Source organism: Typopeltis vanoorti, chromosome 3 (genome assembly GCF_054136105.1).
Source record: "Typopeltis vanoorti isolate ZY-2024b chromosome 3, IOZ_Tvanoo_1.0, whole genome shotgun sequence".
Taxonomy (NCBI): Eukaryota; Metazoa; Arthropoda; class Arachnida; order Uropygi; family Thelyphonidae; genus Typopeltis; species Typopeltis vanoorti.
Genome location: NC_143551.1, coordinates 153,119,251 through 153,141,215, shown reverse-complemented (window position 1 = coordinate 153,141,215; position 21,965 = coordinate 153,119,251). Strand labels below are relative to the sequence as shown.

General features: G+C 35.0%; 1 protein-coding gene across 1 annotated transcript in view; it reads left to right on the top strand.

Moving 5' to 3' along the window:
- Window positions 1–21,965, top strand: part of Dab (DAB adaptor protein) — a 199,625-nt gene that overhangs the window by 62,360 nt on the left and 115,300 nt on the right. The window contains exon 5 of the mRNA XM_090390499.1: window positions 14,553–14,693. Coding sequence (XP_090246625.1) covers window positions 14,553–14,693 — 141 coding nt within the window. The remainder of the gene's footprint in view (window positions 1–14,552; window positions 14,694–21,965) is intronic.

Below are 21,965 nucleotides of genomic sequence, written 5' to 3'. Positions count from 1 at the left end.
GCAGGAAAACGACCCAGAGGAAGACCAAGATATAGGTGGATTGATACAGTACAAAGTGCCTTAGAGGACAGAAATCTAAGATCTGATAATGTTGCAGTCTTGACAAGTAACAGACTGATTTGGAGGAAAATTGTAGATAGGAAGTTAGTGATGATGTAAATTTTTCATGTAGTACTATCATATCCTGTACACCCTTTGAGGGTACATAGCAGGAATTTGATGATGATGGTGATAATATTATTAAAACTATTTTTGATGGTTACATAAAATTTTGTTACCATCAAAAATAGTTTTAATATTATTATTTATTAATATGTTAATTTATCGTGTTATTATTGCATAATTTTGGTGTTCAAATTTATAGTAACAAAGATAAAGTAAGTGCATTTCAGACCATAGGATATCATGGTCCATTTCTATTCCTTGCTGTGCCATGCTAGATTTCTTGGATTTCCTGTTGCAGATGTAAGACTGGTGTTCTTGTATTATCATTTTCCACTGAGCGTCCAGTTTGTCTGAGGCAAGAATGGTGACAGTTGTAAGCAACTTGGTAGATGCCAGGAACAGCCAGATGGGAGCATTTATCTTTAGAAGATGGAAACCATAATAATTTATTGACAGGAATAAATGTAGTCACTAAATGTATTTCTTAAGAATTCTGGAAATTGGTTCTGAGATGTCAGAAATGTACGGGATAGGAACTCTACATATTGTTTCCTTGTTATTTGAGCTAGGATTATAGGAATCAAAAAAATATATGGTTCTTTCTAAGAAGCTATTGAATTTCATATATCATTTGATGTTTAAGAGTTCTTGCTGTAATTGTTTAAGCATAGAAAGATTTCTTAAGAATTCTGGAAATTGGTTCTGAGATGTCAGAAATGTACGGGATAGGAACTCTACATATTGTTTCCTTGTTATTTGAGCTAGGATTATAGGAATCAAAAAAATATATGGTTCTTTCTAAGAAGCTATTGAATTTCATATATCATTTGATGTTTAAGAGTTCTTGCTGTAATTGTTTAAGCATAGACCATATAGTGTGAGCACATTGCACTAAAGTTTTTATAATTCCAGTCTTTGGTGAGGGATGTTGAACATGTCGTTGAATATAGCATCCAGTGGAAGTAGGTTTTTGATAAATGGAAGTAATTAGTTCATGTGATTATGATGATGAGCAGAGATGCAGAATATCTAAGAAGGATAATTTGTTGCTAAATTTAATTTGTGGATGTAGTTATGTATATTAAATAAAAAAGCTAGGCAATATTTTTTCTTCGTTATGGGGCCAGATCACAAAACATCATATATATAGCAAACCCAAACTGAAGGCTAATGGTATGGATGAGAACAGGATGTCTTCTAAATGTTATAAAGAGAGAAGGTGGTGAGAGTGGGCTTCCTATGGCAGTTTCCTCAACTTGACTAAAAGTTATTTTGATAAAGAAAATATCCGGAGTGAATAACAAAGTCAAATTTCGTTATATATTGTGGAAAGACTTCTGTAAGAAGATGTAGTGTATTTTCTAGTGGTACATTTGTGGGGGGGGGGGAGAGAGAGAGAGAGAGATGCTATATCAAAGCTAACCATTAAATGAGTGCATTGGAGGGAAACATTTTTCACTTTATTTAGAAAATCAGATGAATTTTTGATGGAGTGGGAATTACCAATCTGAGCTTTTAATAAATGTGCTGAAAATTTGGCTATGTTGTAAGTAGGCAAATCTGTACAGTTGACAATTGGACAAAGAGGATTCTAGAAAATTACGTTTTCAGTTTTTCAGTGTTGTCTGTTGTGATAGGGTTGTGATCCAATTCCTGGTACTTAGATCTATCCCACAGTAAAAGAGAGATTTTTTTGTTTATAACTTGTAGTATCCATAACCACTGTGGCTTCCCCTCAGCTCTTGTAATAATATGATTGTTTCATGTAATGTACCTCTAGAAGATACACAAGATATGCTACATCTGCTTTCACAAGCCTCTCCACAGGATATATAGTGAAATTATTAGACTTTTATTCACTCCAGATATTTTCTTTGTCAAAATAAGTTTTACAGTCAAGTTGAAGGAACAGTCATGGGAAATCCACTCTCACCACCTTCTCTTTAGAACATTTAGAAGACATCATGTTCCCATCCATACACCATCAGCCTTCATTTTGGGTTTGCTATATATACAACATTTTGTAATTGGTTCCATAATGAAGAAAAAACATTACCTGTCTTTTTTATTTAATATAAATAACTACATCCACAAATTAAATTTACCAACAAATTATCCTTCTTAAATATTCTTCTGTCTGCATGGTTAGCCTAGTGGCTTTGCGCTTTGCAACCATATGCCTTGGGAAGGAGTGTTCTATGTTCGATTCCCATCAACGATGTGAGGAGCTTAAGGCTCTTCCTCAGCCATAGCCAAGTTAGCCGGTCTTGGGTGCGGACAGCAGGGTTTTTTTCACCAGTTTATCGGGGGTTTTTCATCCTTCAAGCAGGCAAACCAGCCCTGTGAACACACACGAATTACAGTCATGAACACTACCCATAGGGGATGCAGCAAGGAGTGACGAATCGACCGCATGAATTTCATCGTGAACCCCTCATTACGGGAACTCTACCCATCCTAAAGGGTTGGGTGAGATCAATCAATCAAATATTCTTCTCTGCTCATCTTCACATGAACTAATTACAGTGGTACCTTGAGATACGAGTGCCCCAACATACGAGTTTTTTGAGATATGAGCAGTCACTAGGTCGATTTTTTGCCTTGAGATACGAGCCTGCTTCGGTGACGTCGCAACCACCACTCTGCTCAGATTTCCGAGTCTTGCGCATCATTCAGTTCACATGTTTACCTCACCACAGAAGCATTTCTGTCGTGTTGAGTTTTAATTTTTTTTTTTTTTTTTTTTTTTTTTTTTGTATGTACATTTATTTAGCTAATTTTTTTTGTATAGCCATGAGTCCAAAGATGGTGATAAAAGGAAAAAGGTGATATCAATGGAATTAAAGTGAGATAATAGACAAACATGAGCAATGCGTAAGAATGATAGACTTGGCAACGCAGTACGATCGCACTAGTTCTAAGATATGTACTATTCTGAAGCAGAAGGACTCAATAAAGGCTATAACTCCAGCTAAGGGCTGGAGTTATAGCCTTTATCGAGTCCTTTGAAATATAAAATTATTTTATAGCTACACAACTCTGTCCATGAAAAGATGGAGAACCTGGTGATTTTTTGGTTGACAGGGAAGCAACTCGCAGGAGACACTGTGACAGAGACTATAATTTGCGAGAAAGCACGAGCCATTTACCCAGATTTGCTGCAGCAGACCCCAGATACTTCAGCACAGGAGGCTTCACAAGAGAGCTCTGATTCTAAGGCAGCTGAGGAATTTGTAAAAACCTTTTCTGAATTGATAGAAGCCAAAGGATACATTCCCCAACAAGTTTTCAACTGTGACGAGACAGGGCTCTTCTGGAAGAAGATGCCAAGCAAAACTTACATAACAGCAGAAGAAAAGAAGACGCCAGGTCACAAGCCCATGAAGGATAGGTTGACCTTCTCACTGTGTGCAAATGCGAGTGGCGACTGCAAGATCAAGCCGCTGCTCATATACCTCTCAGAAAACCCCAGAGCCTTCAAGACACATAAGGTTTTAAAAGAAAAACTGCAAGTTATGTGGAGGGCAAACCCAAAGGCATGGGTTACTAGGCAGTTTTTTGTGCAGTGGGTCAACTTGGTCTTTGGTCCTGCCGTTATGGAATACCTCGAGGTCAATGACTTACCCCTGCAAGCCCTTCTCGTCCTCGACAATGCTCCTGCCCACCCACCAAAACCTTGAGGACGACATCCTCAAGGAGTTCAGCATTATAAAGGTTCTCTACTTTCCACCCAACACCACCCCTATCCTACAGCCCATGGACCAACAGGTAATCTCCAATTTCAAGAAACTTTTTACCAAACACATGTTCCGACGCTGCTTTGAGGTTACGGAGAGCACAAACCTCACCCTTCGAGAGTTCTGGAAGGACCACTACAACATTGCCAAATGCCTCAAAATTATTGATATGGCCTGGTAGGGTGTTACAAAAAGGAACTTGACCTCTGCATGGAAAAAGCTGTGGCTGAAAGGGACTTTGAAGGATTTAGACCTGAACAGGAAGTGCTGGAGGAGATTGTGTCCCTCAGAAAGTCCATCAGCCAGGAGGTGGATGAGGGAGACATCAAAGACCTTGTCCCCGCACATTCCGAGGAACTGACGACAGAGGAGTTGACGGAACTACACACGCAGCAACATACAGAGGTTCTGCAGGAGATTGGTACAACTGCAGAGGAGGTTATCTCCTCAAGTGAGATAAAGAAAGTATTGGCAATGTGGGAAAAAGTTTCGGACTTTATTGAAAAGAAACACCCTGAAAAAGTTGCAACTGGTCGTGCAGCGTCGCTATTTAATGACACTTGCCTAACTCATTTCAGAAACATTCTAAAGGGTAGGAAGAAGAAATGCTCCTTGGACAGGTTTCTATTGAAACGCCCTGTGGATGAAAGTGACGAAAGCGTGGCAAAAAAGAAAAAACTAGTGAAGAAGAAAATTAAGTTAAGCAAAAGTGAAGTGAAAGAAAAAATTAATACCATACGCTAATTGGCTCCGCCAACATCTGTTTATTTCTTTAGATTCTCTTTTATATGTTTGTATACAATATTTGTTCATTATAAATACATTATTATAAAAAAATTGGAGTGGTTTTTTGGGAGCTGGTACGAATTAATCTCATTTTAATTAATTTCAATGGGGAAAATTGATTTGAGATAAGAGCATTTTGACTTACGAGCTCGGTCATGGAATGAATTAAACTCGTATCTCAAGGTACTACTGTACTTCCATTTATCAAAAGCCTACTTCTACTGGACACTACATTCAACAACAATCTGCTCACCGAAGACTGAAATTATCAAACCTTTAGTGCAATGTGCTCACACTATGTTATATGCCTCAGCAATTACAGCAAGAACTCTTAAACAATGAGCAATATGTGACACTGAATGGCTTCTCAGAAAGGACATACAACATTTTTGATTCTTATAATCCTAGCTCAAGTAACAAGGAAACAATATGTAGAGTTCTTATCTTTTCAGAACCAGTTTCCAGAATGCCTAAGAAATACAATTATGAGCTACGTTTATTCCTGTCAACGAATTATCATCATGGTTTCCATCTTCTAAAGATAAAGCTCCTATCTAGCTGTTCCTGGCATCTACCAAGTTCCTTGTGACTGTCACAATTCTTACCTCAGACACACTGTATGCTCATTGGAAATGAGAATACAAGAACACCAGTCTTACATTAGCAACAGGAAATGTGATAAATCTAGCTAGGCACAGCCAGAAATAGATATGGACCACAATATCCTATAGCCTGAAATGTGCTTACTTCATCTTTGTCACTATAAATTTGAATGTTTATTTAAAGAAAGCACTGAAGCCTTATTTCAGCATCTGAAGTTAAGTCGAAACAGTTGCCTCTCAACTTCTGAAATATGGGAGAAGACATCTGTGGAGCAGACAAGCTTTAAATATTCAGTTGGATATAAAGCTCGTATTCTCTATAGATGTAGGTTTAAATATGAACACCTTTGCAAAGAAAGTTGCGAAGCCCTTTTACATCGGCCAAATCTGAATTGGAACGATTCTCTCTCTCCCCCCCCCCAAAAAAAAGTTTGGGAGATTCTTATCTTATGTAACCATCAAAAATAGTTTTTAATAATATTATTTACACCTAAACCTCTTTTTATGTGAATTTTTTTACGCGATTGGATACCAAAAATATTTTTTTACGTGATTTTTATTATTCACTTTTACGCGACCAACCTAAAGTCTAAGTTAGGAAAAAAATCCGTAATTCAAGAAAATTCTGAGAATTTTGTAGAATTGCATTCTCGTTTCAATTAAGAAAATACTAAATTCTTACGAATTTCATTTATAGGGAATTCCCCGAATTACATAACTTACTGCGCATAAAACAGCAGTTCTTAGCAGTTTGAATTTGATGTTTGAGTAGACCACACAGTTACTGCATTTTTTGCATTTGCATTTTTTAAGTGGAATCAAAATAAAAATCGCATTATAAAATTAATAATTTTGCCAAGAAATTATAAATGGTAAGCTATATGTAATTTTCAAACTTTCATTTCATTAACCGAAGATTTTAATCCAGCCCTCACATGATGTTGCCGATAACCCAAAAAAAAAAAAAGTAAAGCCTTTCCCTTGGATATAAAAATTCAAATTTTAGATCGTCTTCAAGCGGGTGAAGGTGCGACGTACGTGAATCAACTGTCAGATCTATAAAGAAAAATGAAGAGGCTCTTAGAAAAGTAGTATGTTCTGGTACAAAATCGAGTGCGAAATTATCATCATACACAAGAGATGTTGTTCTAGAAAAGGCCGAAAAAGCTTTAGTGATGTGGATAGAAGATAATGTACAAAAAAGAATTCCAATTGACGGAAATTCCATCAAGCAATCAGCATTGAGATTTTATGAACAGATTAAAAAACTGCAGCCAGATACCTCATCTCAATCAAGGAAAAAATATGAATTTCATGCAAGCAATGGTTGGCTGGCTAAGTTTATTAAAAGACATGCTCTTCATAATATAAAAATTAAAGATGAAATGGCTTCTGCTGATGAAACAGCTGTTAAAGCATTTCCACAAAAACTTGCTAAAATAATTGAAGATGGAGGTTACACTCGTAAACAAGTTTGGAATATGGATGAAATCGGCCTTTTCTGGAAAAAAATGCCAAACAGAACTTACGTATTAAAAAATGCAAAAAACTGTTGGTGGGTTCAAATCAGCAAAGGATCGCATAACACTCCTATTTTGTTCGAACGCTTTAGGAGATCGGATGTTAAAACCACTGCTCATAAATCGATCATTAAGACCACGGCCAATGAAAGGCGTAGATTTTCAAAAATTGCCAGTTCATTGAATGGCCAACAAAAAAAAAGCTTGAGTGACCATTGATATTTTCACTGAGTGGTTCCACAAACATTTTGTGCCAGAAGTTAGACGCTATTTGAATGACAAGGGTCTCGAATTTAAAGTGTTTTTGATTCTGGATAATGCACCTGATCATCTTACCATAGAACACCCAAATGTGCAATTTTTTTTTCTGCCACCCAATACCACAGCATTGCTACCATCTCTGAATCAGGGTATAATTGCAACTTTTAAAACATATTATGTCAGACGAATTTCAGTATGTTTTGAACAAGCTAAATGATGATGTCAGTTATGGATGTGTGGAAAAAATTTTCGATTATGGATTGTATTGATCAGGTTCGATTATCGTTATCTGAATTGAGACCAGAAACTATGAATGCATGATGGAAAGCTATTTGGCCCGCACATGTTAAAGAGAATGCTCCTGTTCCCTTCAATCATACTGCAGAATTCTCCAATATAATAAGTTTGGCGTGTGAAATTGGCAGAGAAGGATTCGATGATCTTACATTGGCAGATATCGAAGAATTATTAATTGATAAACCTCTTAGTGAAGACAATTTAGGCAATTATTTTGCCCGACGTGATCCAAATGAAGAACGTGCTGGGAAGTGTTCACATGAGCTTAAGTTGTTAATGTCTTCATACAGAGAATTATATCGCCACATATCTAAAGCATCAACACAGCGATTAATAACTGAGTTCATGCCTGAAACTACTGAAACAACCAGTGGTACTTTTGTTCAAGACATGACAAAAAGAATTCCACAAGTTGAGGCGGAAGTCGATGACGATAATACCATATCTAGTAGGTCTAGTGATATTACAGTCTCACAAAAATGAAAGCTTTCGCATTTATTGTCAGAAACTGATAGCGAATAACATAATTTTTTTATAGAATCCTTAGCAAACAACTGAAATTAATTACTTAAATATAAAGAGCCAATAGGCTTCATTTCGGCGATATAAACATCGTTTAAATTAAAGGGTTATTACATCCTACATTGTTTTAAAACCGAATACGAAACTCAAAGATTGGAAGCAGAGATTCCAATCTTTGAGTTTCAAAACTGAATATGAAATGAATTGGAAAGTTAATCAGAATTAACTGATTCTGATCATTTAATTCTGAATCAGAGATTCCAATCTTTGGGTTTCATATTCGGTTTTAAAACAATGTGGGATTTAATATCCCATTAATTTAAATGATATTTATATCGCCGAAATGAAGCCTATTGGCTCTTTATATTTAAGTAACTTAATGGGTGCACCTGTTTGACAACTCGTATAGCAGAGTATATAGGTTCTTTTTGCTATACCCTTTGGTATTAATTTGGTCTAGCTACTCACTGATGAAGCCTCAAAAAAGGCTGAAACTGGTCTGGGTAGTCACCTCCCGCCATAATGTAATAACAGCATACATTTCCTAGGAAATGTGTTTTTACATTATGGAAAATACCAAGAATAGCGATCAGAACTTTACCACCTTTGCTGCGAGTTGCCTGGTATTGTACTACGTACTAGGACTACTTGCATTAGCTTACACTAGTAATCGCCAATACTTTTATAGTTTACTATATTCGGCATGAAACTCTCTGATTCCAATCTTTGAGTTTCGTATTTGGTTTTAAAACAATGTGGGATTTAATATCCCCTTAATTTAAATGAAACTGAAATGAATATGTTTTTTTTTTTTTTAAGTTATTAAAATTCATTATATGTATGTGTGTTCTCCATGAAATGTAAATAAAAATCTTATGATCCTAACGAATTTAATGTGTTTTTTTTTTCATTATTTTGCTTATATTTTAGGTTTGGAACCAATTTTCACTTTTTCTATGGAGTCAGTAGTTCTTTTTACGCGCATTCTATTTACGCGTAATTTTTAGGAACATATCTATCGCGTAAAAAGAGGTTTAGGTGTATTAATATTAATTTCTAGCAATCAATCAAATATTCTTCTTCTCTGCTCATCTTTACACGTACTAATTACTTCCATTTATCAAAAGCCTACTTCTACTGTACAACAGTTTTTAATTGGTAAACCACTGACTGTTGTATGTACTTTGCAATCCAGTTCCTTTGCTTTCTTGTTTCTACACACTGATGATGTACTATTATTTTCAGTATGAAATATCTGTAGTTTCATTTCATTAAAGTTAATTACTGTGGTTATCGTGTAATTTATTGTTTATGTCTTTACAGTCTCCAGAAAATATGGGTATTGGTTCAAATTTAAAGAAGGTTTATAATTGTAATGTATCAGGATATGCTATCTGCAGTAGTTCAAAATTGTGACATTCTCCAATCTGATACAGAATTTATGGATAGGGTGATGTTTCATCAGTTTAGGAATGGATTAAAATGGGAGTTAAGAAAGGCTGTTTCTTGTACATAAAGGGATAAACATAATGAGACATGCACTTAAGACAGGGAGAATCTTTCACACAACTTAAGATTTTTTTTTTTTTCTGATTCATACCTTTAGAAAGTATGTTCATTAATACATGTTATAGTAATGGTGATAAAACTAATGAATACCCTTACAAAACTTTGCTGAATAGAGTTTTAGAGAATTTAAGTTCAAATCTACAAAAATATGAGCTTTATGAGTTTATGAAAAGCTGTTTAAAAAATTCCACGTATGCTTTAGAGAGGGAATAAGGGAAACTTGCTTCTCTCCAACAAATATGCTTGCACATTCTGTTATTATAAAAACAAATAAGCTAGTTTATATTAAACAATATCAAACACCATTAAAATATACAGAAACGCTTAAACTTTTGCAGCATTATTTGGAAACAGGTATAATTGAGCATTCACAATCATTTAAACAGTCCTTTCCTCCTATTAGAGAAGCATTTTGGAGAAACAAATGGAGACGTGCATTTTTTGTTTAATGCCAGGTAATAAGATCAGTTTTCTGATTTTCCTTTGAGCAGCATAGAGAAATTCCTAGCTACTTTAAAATGGTGCTAAGTCATTCTCAAAGATTGATCTCAATTCTGTTTACTACCAGATATTCCTGAAAAAGGAACAGAGACTATTTTGCATTTACTACATAGTGGCAAAATTCCATTTAACCTGAATGCCACAGGACACACGCATTTCTGCACAGAGTTTTTAAGCTTTAATGAACAGTGTTTTGTCTAATTTGTTAGGAAATGGCATTCCGACTTTTCAAGATGAGTTGCTGATATATTTTGCAGAATTTCATTTTGAAATCTAGTTTTCTCTATAGGTTATAATTAAGAATTATAATATAATAAAAAGAGCAAATAGTTTGCAAAACTAATATATTTAAATAAATTAGTAGTGGCTATGATATGCCACTACTAATTAGTGATATAATTATTGTGATATAATCATTCTTCCCAATTTTTGTCCATATTTTGTTTTTTATTAAATTTGACAGTAATGAATAATATGACATGCTCCTTTGCTAACCACACTTAGGTCCTCCATCTTGAATTTCTGATTGCATGCTATTACCGAGCAGTTGATTGGTAAATACACTGGTGTCCAAAACCTAAGGACAAACACTATTTCTGAAGATTGCAACTGCAAATTCAGATTAATCAGTTTTGTGGCAATTTGTATAACTGACAATTTTGAGTGAATGCTGGTACACGTTCAAATTTTTGGATCACGTGCAAATGGGTCAACAGTGGTAGCACTCAACAGGATAAAAGGCCAAGCGAATTATGTTTGAAGGAAGCTCTTTTCATGAAATAATAAAGTTACCAACATGGATGTTTTGTAATGTCTCAAAGACATCATCTAGATGATTTCACATGGGAAAGACTTATTGGAAAGCTAGAAGGCTGCATAATTACTGATATTGCCAGAGACTTTGGAATCTCACATGGCATTGTATCCACTCTCTGGACAGTGTTTCAAACCAGTGGAATGTGTTGCAGACATTTGCTAAGAGGTCGCCCTTGCTCTACCCCATAGCATGAAAACAGATACAGTTTGGTTATAACAGCAAAATGTAATTGATGCACCATGGCAGGTCAGCTTACAAGTCAGCTCCATTCAAGCACAGGTACAAGGATATCTCAACAAACTGTGGCAAGACGTCTGCACCAAATAGGCCTATATGCCCAAAGCCCTGTAGTCTGTGTCCTTTATCAACAGCTCATCATAGAGCATGTTTTTGGTGACATTGTATCCATGAAAATTGGACAAGACATCAATAGACTAATGTACTCTTTACAGATGAGTCATTTTAGTTTTTCCCCCGATTCTAGATGGCATTTGATCTGTCATGAAAGTGGTACTGCTTACCATCCTGAGAATGTTCCTCTTGAAAGGGATAGATTGGTAGTGCTAAGGTCATAGTGTGGGGGAGTCATTATGCTTATGGACGCACCGAACTACAACTGCTGGAAAAAGGGACTATCACTGGTGAACAATATTGCAATGAAGTTCTTCAACATCATCATCTATTGTTCCATGGTGCTGTAGGCCAAGAATTCATTTTTATGGATGACAATGCCACACTGCATCATACACAATCAGCGCAGATACTTCTGGAGACAGAGGATATTAATCAAATTGAGTGGCCAACATTCTTCCCAGATCTCAACTGGAAATAGAACACGTTTGGGATGCAATAGGGAGATGCATTGTTGCTTGAAATTCCCCTCTAGAAAACATTCAAGGCCTTATCCTTGCCCTGAAAGAGAAGTAGGAGAAATGAAGAACTTTTGAATCACTTGGTGCTAAGTATGGTGCGACGTTGTGAGAGCTGCATCGCAGTTCGGACAAGACATATTCCATACTGAAATGTCTCTCTGCATAGTAAGCACTGTACATTAATTCCTTAACTTCATCTTTAAGAAAGTTGTAACTTTTGCTAAAAATGTATTGCACTTTTATTTTTATGAAATTTATAACACATTTTTGTGTAATATGATTTATGTCCACATTTGGCTGTAGTCATGAAAGTTTTTTCATATACAGGTAAAAAATGTAGTTCGTCCTTAATCTTTGGGGGGGATGTGTTGCAGAGTCTGCTTGCAAACAGTAAGAGATGATGTTGAGAGCTTTGGTATAAAAGGAGAGAGAGAGTTAAAGAAATACAGGGGAGAAAAAAAGATATGGCAAAGATTGTATAAATATAATTTATTACATTATTTACACTATACTATAATATTATACTAATGAAACTTCATTAATAAAGAATGTAGGAAGTTTCTTTCTTCTGATAATTTAGATGTTGCTTTAATATCTAACGTAGTTTGCTAAATAGAATTTGACATGTTGCCAAATAGAAAGAACATTGTTCTTTTACCAAACAGTTGTCTAAAAGGACTTGATAGGAGTGTCAAACTTCTCTGAAGAAAATATAAGCTTTATTACTTTTGGATATCAAACCTTTAATTCAAGGTACTCAAGTGGAAATTTTTTTCTCTGCTGATTATTTTGAGGTTGAACGAGGACAGATGATAGAAAGGGGGATGGTAAATCCCTTTATGTTTTAATAGCCGGGTACAAAACTTGGATCGAAATCCATAGAGTTCCATGCCGAAAAAAACTATCGGCAGGCCCAAGTATAAATGATCACTTGAGTAGTACAACACCAGGGCAACTCCATGCAAAGGTGGAGCAAGTTCCTTCACTAACTTTAATATTCTATCATAATGTAAAACCCAGCTCCTAAGAGATGTATATATATTGTTTTACATTATGAGAAGAGGTCACTACCCAGACCGGTTTCAACCTTTTTTTTTTTTTGAGGTCTCATCAGTGAGTAGGCAGACCTGGAATATCAAGGTTTTAAGTGAACATGAACTTGCATACCTCTACTATCGAATTGCCAAAGTGGTGTACTCCTATATTTAATGTTAATTACTAATTTAATAAGCCGAAAGGATATTTTACCAGCTTATTAAATTAGTAATTAACATTAAATATAGGAGTACACCACTTCCACAATTCGATAGTAGAGGTATGTAAGTTCATGTTCACTTAAAACCTTGATATTCCAGGTCTACCTACTCACTGATGAGACCTCAAAAAAGGTTGAAACTGGTCTGGGTAGTGACCTCTTCTCATAATGTAAAACAATATATATATATATACATCTCTTAGGAGCTGGGTTTTACATTATGATAGAATCTTAAAGTTAGTGAGGGAGCTTGCTCCACCTTTGCATGGAGTTGCCCTGGTGTTGTACTACCCAAGTGATCATTTATACTTGGGCCTGCCGATAGTTTTTTTCGGCATGAAACTCTATGGATTTCGATCCAAGTTTCATACCCGGCTATTAAAACATAAAGGGATTTACCATCCCCCCTTTCTATTAACATGTTCGCTGGTAAAATAGCCTTTCGCTTATTAAATTAGAGGACAGATGATTGTTTGAGAAAAGAAGATATTGGATCCCTTATTAGTGAATATTCTAATATATTCAAACAGCATAAGTAATCAAGTGAAATGTATAGGCATTTATGCACTTGATTATATTTTAAATTTTTGAATGAAAGAGTGAGTGCAACTTTGGATGGCATTTTAAACCATATAGACAAAAAAAAAAAAAAAAGTTCAATTAACCTTATTTTGGTTGGGGGTGGAAGGGGAAGATTTAGGTGAGGAACTGGAACATTCTTTTTAATGATTTCAGTTAATAAATGGGATTTCATAACTGGTTGGATTGCAAAGCTGTTTCATTCCAACAATCAACCAAACAATTTTCTAAACAAGGAAACTGATTAGTTGGATGTTATTTCCTTAAAGATTGAAATCAGTTTATAATCTAAACATCTCAATTGGTAATTTATTCATTGTTTTCAGAATTTCTAATGATTATTTTAAAATGACAATGTGATTGTTTGGAAACATATTCTGTAGAATTTATTTTCATAATTTTGTACACACACACACACACACATGCATGCTTAATGTTTACTGAAATTTTATGTATAAATATTTTTTTTGATTCACATAAAGTTTGGTAACTTATTTCTTAACAAAGTTGATGATTTGAAGATGAGGTTAAATTTTAGCTTTTTTTCAGTCTCAATGTTTATGTATTTTCTAAACCAGATTTAAAAAAAAAAAAAAAAGATAAGATGCATGCTGGTTTTTAAGTGGCATTTTATTTAGGCACTAAATGCATAGTTCACTAATATGTAATATACATAGTTCACTAATAATATATTGAGAGTTGACTACATTTTTTCTTAATTATAAATAACATATAGTTTACTGAACAAACATGGATTTCTTAAACACTAACATGTAATCCAGTAACATGTTAAAACTTTCACCGTAGTGTAGGAACAATCAGCGTACCTCTTGGAAGCAGGTTTAGCTGTTTTGCAAAAATGGAATTTATATGTCACTCTCTTGTATACAAATCTCACTTTGCATGCATTAGTTATTATTAGTGTTTGAAAAATGACAATAATAGTGATATGCATTTTATGCTAAAATGTTTATTGCTTACACATAACTTGCTAATCAATGTTCAAGTATTTTATTTATATTGGCACTGACTCTCTGCCCCCCCCCCCCCCCCCACCATTCTTTACCAGGCTTCACAGGTAGTAATTGCATTAAGAGATCTCTTTCAAGTAGTATTAGAAATGAAAAAGCAAGAAATTGAAAAAGTAATTCAGCTTCAAAAGGATTGGCAGAATGAACTAAAAGAAATTAAAGAAATGAATGAAGGAAAGGTATATGTGAAATAATTTTCAGATTTTTTTTTCTTTTTCTTTTTTCTATTACTGAAGGATTAATAGTATTATTTTTATGTATTATTATATCAGTGTAAGTAAGCTATAAAAAAAATTTTTTATGCCAATTAATATATAATTCTAGAAAATTGATGGGATTAAAGAAAATGTGTTCTGGTGTTCAAAAGTTAAAAATTAATTGAGGACATAGATATACAAAAGGCATATGATTTTGTAAATTGTATAAAAGCATATGAAAAGTATTCAAGAGAAAAGTTGTTTAAAACACTACAGTTATATGGCAGAACTATAGAATTAAAGAAAATGTGTTCTGGTGTTCAAAAGTTAAAAAGTAATTGAGGACATAGATTTACAAAAGGCATACGATTTTGTAAATTGCATAAAAGCATATGATATGAGAAAGGCATTTTATTTGTATTTGAATTGTACTAATGATAAGTGGATATACAGTTTGAGCTAATTCCTAAACTGAAATAATGTTGTGAAGATACACGAATTCTGAAAGTTTGGGCAATAAGTGAATACTTTGGGCAGTCTGTTTCAGTAGGAGACATGAAAACATCAGATCAAGATCGGGAAAACCACCACAAATGTTGCAGCTGTCCAGAAAGACATATGCATTCCAAAAATAAAATTAAAAAAATAATAATAATAAAATATGAGGAAGACAGTGATTTAAGGATTTATAGATTTCCAAGACATTGCTCCATCAGATTATGAACATGAAATAGAAAATAATAATAATAATATTGGATTGTATCCATGCAAAGTGCAAAATCATGTCGAAACCCTTTTTCTACCTTTAATACTAAAATGAAATGTACTTAACTGTAAGTACATCTCATTATTATTAGAGTACTTCAGTATTACAATTCTAGCACTGTTCTGTTGCTACTTATCTTATTTATTAATTTTTTAAAATAATTCAAAATATCTTCAGTTTTGGTCATTTATTTCACACAATTCCTTTTATGATGCTCTTTTCCTCACTTCTTGTTTAGTTACTTTTCCACATAACTTGCTGAGTTATATATTACCTCTTTTCAGAAAATAAAAGTTGTCATCATCACCATTGAATTCCTGACATGTACCCTCTAGGGGTGTACAGAATATGATAGTACTACATGAAAAATTTACATCATTACTAACTTCCTATCTACAATTTTCCTCCAAATCAGTCTGTTCCTTGTCAAGACTCCATCATTATCAGATCTTAGATTTCTATCGTCTAAGTCACTTTGTACCGTATCAATCCACCTATATCTTGGTCTTCCTCTGGGTCGTTTTCCTGCCAACCTGGCAGAGAACACTTGTTTTGCTAATCTTTCCTTGCCCATTCTGTTTAAGTGACCATACCACCTGAGATGAGCTCTGCTAACTCATTCCTGGCTGCTGACAATGTCAAGTTCTTTCCTAATATCCTCGTTTTTAATATGATATTCCCATTGATGCCATCTGTTCACGCCTCTAATCTTTCTCAGGACTCTCATATCTGCGGTCTCTAGTCTTTGGTCAAGTGTTTTACTTCTGACCCAGCACTCAGATCCATAGGTTAAAACTCGTTTGAACATTGTCTTGTATACAGCTAATTTAGTTTTCCGACTAATTTCTCTCTTATTCCATATGAATTTATTCAATTGGCTGCCTACCATACCAGCTTCGTTGATTCTGTTGTCTATTTCCATATTTAATTTACCATCGTCACTAAAAATCGTGCCTAAGTAGCTGAAATGTTTTACTTGTTCCACAGGTTCCCCGTTCACAACACAGTTGACATTTTCAACAATTCTACCTATTTTCATTGTCTTTGTCTTTTTAATGCTGACCTTCATACCATATCTATTATAGTTATTCAATTTAGTCAGAGAATCTTGCAAGCTTGTAGCAGATTTATTTAGAAGTATAACATCGTCCTCATAAAGCAAAAGGCTGACATTAACATCTCCAATTCTGAAAACATGTTTAATACCTCTTTCCTTCATAATGTGATCCATATAGATAATGAATAACAGAGGGGATAATGTACATCCTTGTCTCACACCAGATTTAACATTAAACCATCTTCCTGTACTTTCTTCAATTCTAACTGCTGACTTACAACTCAAATAAAGACTAAGTATTGCTTGATATAATGCCCCATTGACACCATATAACTGTAGCGTATTGAATAGCTTCTCTCTTGGCACCATATCATATGCCTTTTCCAGATCGACAAAACTTAAATACAGATTTTTGTTATATTCCCATGCTTCAACTATTTGTCGTAAAGTGAAGATCTGATCCTGACAGCATCTATTTGGCCTGAATCCAGCTTTTGTTCTTCACCAAGCTTTTCTTCCACAATTCTTCTCAACCATTTCTCAAGTATACTTGCATAGATTTTGCCAGGAACACTCAGTAGGGAAATACCTCTGTAATTCTCACATTCAGTTTTATTTCCCTTTTTATATATGGGTACTATGAGAGCTCTACTCCAATCATCGGGAATTCGTCCCTCTGTCCAGGCATTCTGACCTATGCAGTGCAGCCACTGTAAGACTTTTATACCACCATGCTTCAGCATTTCTGGTCGAATATCATCTACTCCTGCTGCCTTTCCACATTTCAAACCTTTGATGACTTTTTCTACTTCAAGTATGGATATGTATTCCTGCCTGCATGCCTGGTCAGTGTTTTTTACCACTGTGTTGTCATCACTGCTTGTTTCATTTAGCAGTTTTTCAAATTAATTACTCCATACTTCAAGGATATCTTTTTCTCCAGTTTTCATGTCACCTTTATCATCTCTAACTCCTTTTCCTCTTTCCTCCATTCCTAAGCTTCTTCAACAACCTCCAGAATATTTTGCCACCTTCTTGATATTTATTTTCTATGTTCTTGCCAAAGTCCTCCCATGACTTTTGTTTAGCTAGTTTTACACAGTGTTTAGCTTTCTTATATTAGTCTCTGTATTCTCTAAGAGCACAAGCTGACTTATTTGTCAGGAACTTTTGATATGTTTTCTTCTTTTCATTCACTGCCTCTTTAACTTCCTGTGTCCACCATGGAGTTCTGATTTTTCTATCCTTGCAGACATCCTCACCGCATGCCTCTTTGGCTGAATCAATCAGAATTTTTTTCAAGGCTTGCCACTGAATCTCCAAGGTTTGGTTCCTATTCTCAAACTCTTTCATTTTTTCTTCAATAATCTTTGTGTATTTTAGTCTACAGTTCACATCTGAGAGCTGCTCAACTTTAATTCGCTTTAAAACTTTCTTTCATGTTATTCTTATCAATATGAAATTCAGTTTTATCCTGCTCAAGACTAAATAGTGATTGCTTTCACTTTCAAATCCTCTGTACACTCTGGTGTCCTGCACCAGGTAGAAAACATCACTATCAACAATAACATAGTTAATGAGACTTTTCTTATTCCTTGCATCTTCTTTCCATGTGAATTTGTGTACATTTTTATGTTGGAACATGGTGTTAGTAATAACCAGTCCATGTCCTAAGCAGAAATCCAACAGGTGTTTACCATTATTATTAGCTTTGCTCTTTTCTCCAAATTTTCCCAAAATATTTTTGTATGTCTGACAATCTTTTCCTACTCTGCTATTTAGATCCCCAACAAGGACTAACTTTTCCTTTTTTATTCTGTCAGTTGCTTTTTCTAAAGCATCAAAAAATTCCTCCACTTCTATCTTAGTAGAACCTTCTGTGGGACCATAGGCACAAATAGGTCTCATTGTCCAGTTCCCCATTCTCATATTGGCCCTCATCACTCTACTTGAGACTGAATGCCATTGCTTAGAAAGATCTCACCAGTTTTTGTCTTTTTTGTTTCAGTCACCCCTATTATGTCGATCTGGTACTTATCTGATTATTCAGCTAGCTCCATTTCTTTGCCATTCAGCCTTCTTATGTTGATAGTACCGATCTTTAACTCTGGTGATGTTGAGTTGGGGTGTGTTTTCAGATTTGTTCCAGTAGCTGACTTTTCGTTGTTCACCCTTGTTCCCTGGCAAAAACAACGGGGACCTTGTTTAACCTAGCGACGCCCCTGCCAGCATGAAATTTTGTCATGTTGTACCATCATTTTCTATATTGGTTTAAGCCAATAAGAATACAATTTGGTCGGCTAAATTCCAAATTGTAAGCCTATCCTTCCTCGTTCGTTCATTATCCAGGTAGATACCCAACAGGGTGCACCACGAGACAGTGAGGATTGGACATTAGGTCAGAAGCTGTGGTCGGTTCTCTGCATTCCTTTAAAGGCTATGTGGAGGTCTCCTCTCAGTTATACAGCTTTGACCCTTAAGCACCCCCATAAAAGGTGTTAGCATATTTATTTGATATGCAATATAGATATTTTATTATTATTATTTTATATCAATCACTTAAGCACATTGATCACAAACAGGCTAAATTATTAAGAAACTATTACACATAGAATAAATCTAGGATGGTGTACTATGACCAAACTTACAAATATATGGCAAAAATAACTTAAAATCTTGTCACTGGTACCCCACTGTTCCTTTGTGGTGCTGAGACTTGAGTTTTCAAAGAGAAAGAATAACAAAGATTGACAGGCTTTGAAAACAAGTGTCCAAGGGAAATAAAACATCATAGACTGAATTGAAGACCAGTCAGGGAATCAGAGAAAAACTGCACTACAATATTTCAATAATAACGAGAAACAGAGAAGAATAGTTACATTAGTATTGTAACCGTTCTTCTCTGATCGACTCGTACAGAATGCTTACAACCAGGTTTCCTGAAATTCCCCAAAATGGAAAAGAAGAAGTAAAAGATACTGTTGAAACGACCATGAAGGAAATTGATAATAAACATCAATAATATAAGTAGCCTGAACTCTTATAGACATTTAAATAATAAATAACCTGGTTGCTGATAAATTGGACTGAAAAGTTATTGTTCATGGTAGTCTCAATCCATCTTAGATGGATGAGGAAAATGGTGATTATTATTTTATTATTATTCCCCTCTTCCAACCCTTGCACTACTTTTTTAACTACTTGAGTCCACCATCATGTTATGATTTTCGTATCCTTACTGAGAATGTCACCTCATGCTTCCTAGTCATATTTCCCTAAATCAGTCATATTTTATTCAGATTTTCCCACTTTCAGCTCTCTCTCTCTCCCTCATTTGGTTCTTGTGTTCAGACACTATTATTCCAGTGATATTTGAATTGTGTATCTACAGTGAACTGTAGACTCAGATATACAAATATACACATCTGAGAGTTGAGAAGAATTGTGGAAGAAAAGCTTGGTGAAGAACAAGCTGGACTCAGGTCAAATAGATGCTGTCGTTATCAGATCTTCACTTTACGACAGATAGTGGAGAAATCATGGGAATATAACAAAGATCTGTATTTAAGTTTTGTCGATTTGGAAAAGGCATATGACAAGGTACCAAGAGAGAAGCTATTCAGTACGCTACAGTTATATGGTGTCAATGGGGCATTATATCAAGCAATACTTAGTCTTTATTTGAGTTGTAAGTCAGCAGTTAGAATTCAAGAAAGTACAGGAAGATGGTTTAATGTTAAATCTGGTGTGAGACAAGGATGTACATTATCCCCTCTGTTATTCATTATCTATATGGATCACATTATGAAGGAAAGTGGTATTAAACATGATATCAAACTTGGAGATGTTAATGTCAGCTCTTTGCTTTATGCGGATGATGTTATACTTCTAAATAAATCCGCTACAAGTCTGCAAGATTCTCTGACTAAATTGAATAGCTGTTGTAATAGATATGGTATGAAAGTCAGCAATAAAAAGACAAAGACAATTAAATAGGCAGAATCATTGAAAATGTCAACTGTGTTGTGAATGGAGAACCTGTGGAACAAGTGAAACATTTCAGCTACTTAGGCATGATTTTTACTGAAGATGGCAAATTAAATATATAAAAAGACAACAGAATCAGCAAAACTGGTATGGTAGGAAGTCAATTGAATAAATTCATTTGGAATAAGAGAGAAATTAGTCAGAACACTAAATTAGCTGTATACAAGACAGTGTTCAAACCAGTTTTAACTTATGGATCTGAGAGCTGGGTCAGAAGTAAAACACTTGACCAAAGACTAGAGGCCACAGATATGCGAGTCCTGAGAAAGATTATAGGCGTGAACAGATGGCATCAATGGCAATATCATATTAAAAACTAGGATATTAGGAAAGAACTTGACATTGTCAACATCCAGGAATGCATTAGCAGAGCTAATCTCGGGTGGTATGGTCACTTAACAGAATGGGGGAAGAAAGATTAGCAAAACAAGTGTTCTCTGCCAGGTTGGCAGCAAAACGACCCAGAGGAAGACCAAGATATATTTGGATTGATACGGTACAAATTGCCTTAGACGATAGAAATATAAGGTCTGATAAAGTTGGAGTCTTGACAAATAACAGACTGATTTGGAGGAAAATTGTAGATAGGAAGTTAGTAATGATGTAATTTTTTTCATGTAGTACTATCATATCCTGTACACTTCTTGAGGGTACATGGCAAGAATTTGATGATGATGATAATATCATCAATTGCTTTCGGATAACATGCCCTTGATCAGTATTAGGATACACATAGCAAGATTTGGATTACATTATTATGTGGCACCTCCAAGGACTCATCCTGGCAGGGCACCCTACTCCACATTTCTAATACTGTCATTTTTGAATAAAGCAAATAAAGACCTCTAATGGAAACAATTTAGAAACAAAGTCGACTGAAGTGGTTGTGTCACCAAATTAGGTATCCACCCTTATTTGTGTTCCAGCACCCTCTCTCTCTGTAGACCAGATAATGGACACAAAAGAGGAAGGTCAAGAAAATAATTTTGTAATACATAAATAAAATTATTTTTGAAGATGAGACTTATGAACCATCTTATATTTACTAATTGGCACATTATAGAGTGGTTTGTCCCATCTTCATTTAATGGACTTCACCTCCATGAGTTGTTGATATATGCATATTTCTGTATATACAGTATATTTCTCTATCCGTATAAACTTACTAAACTTTGAATATTCATGCACTGGTCTTATAGTCTTGCTTCAGCCATAATTCAAAATAGCCCAACCCAGGTTCCTTGTCATCTTTGTAACATGAATTACGTCAGCATGGTGTTTCTGTAATTCCTCTGCTAGCTTTTTACATTGATGCAACTTATACTGATGGTACTTATCATTAGTTCTGTCATGGTTTGAGGTTGTTTTAGTAGCTGACTTTTGG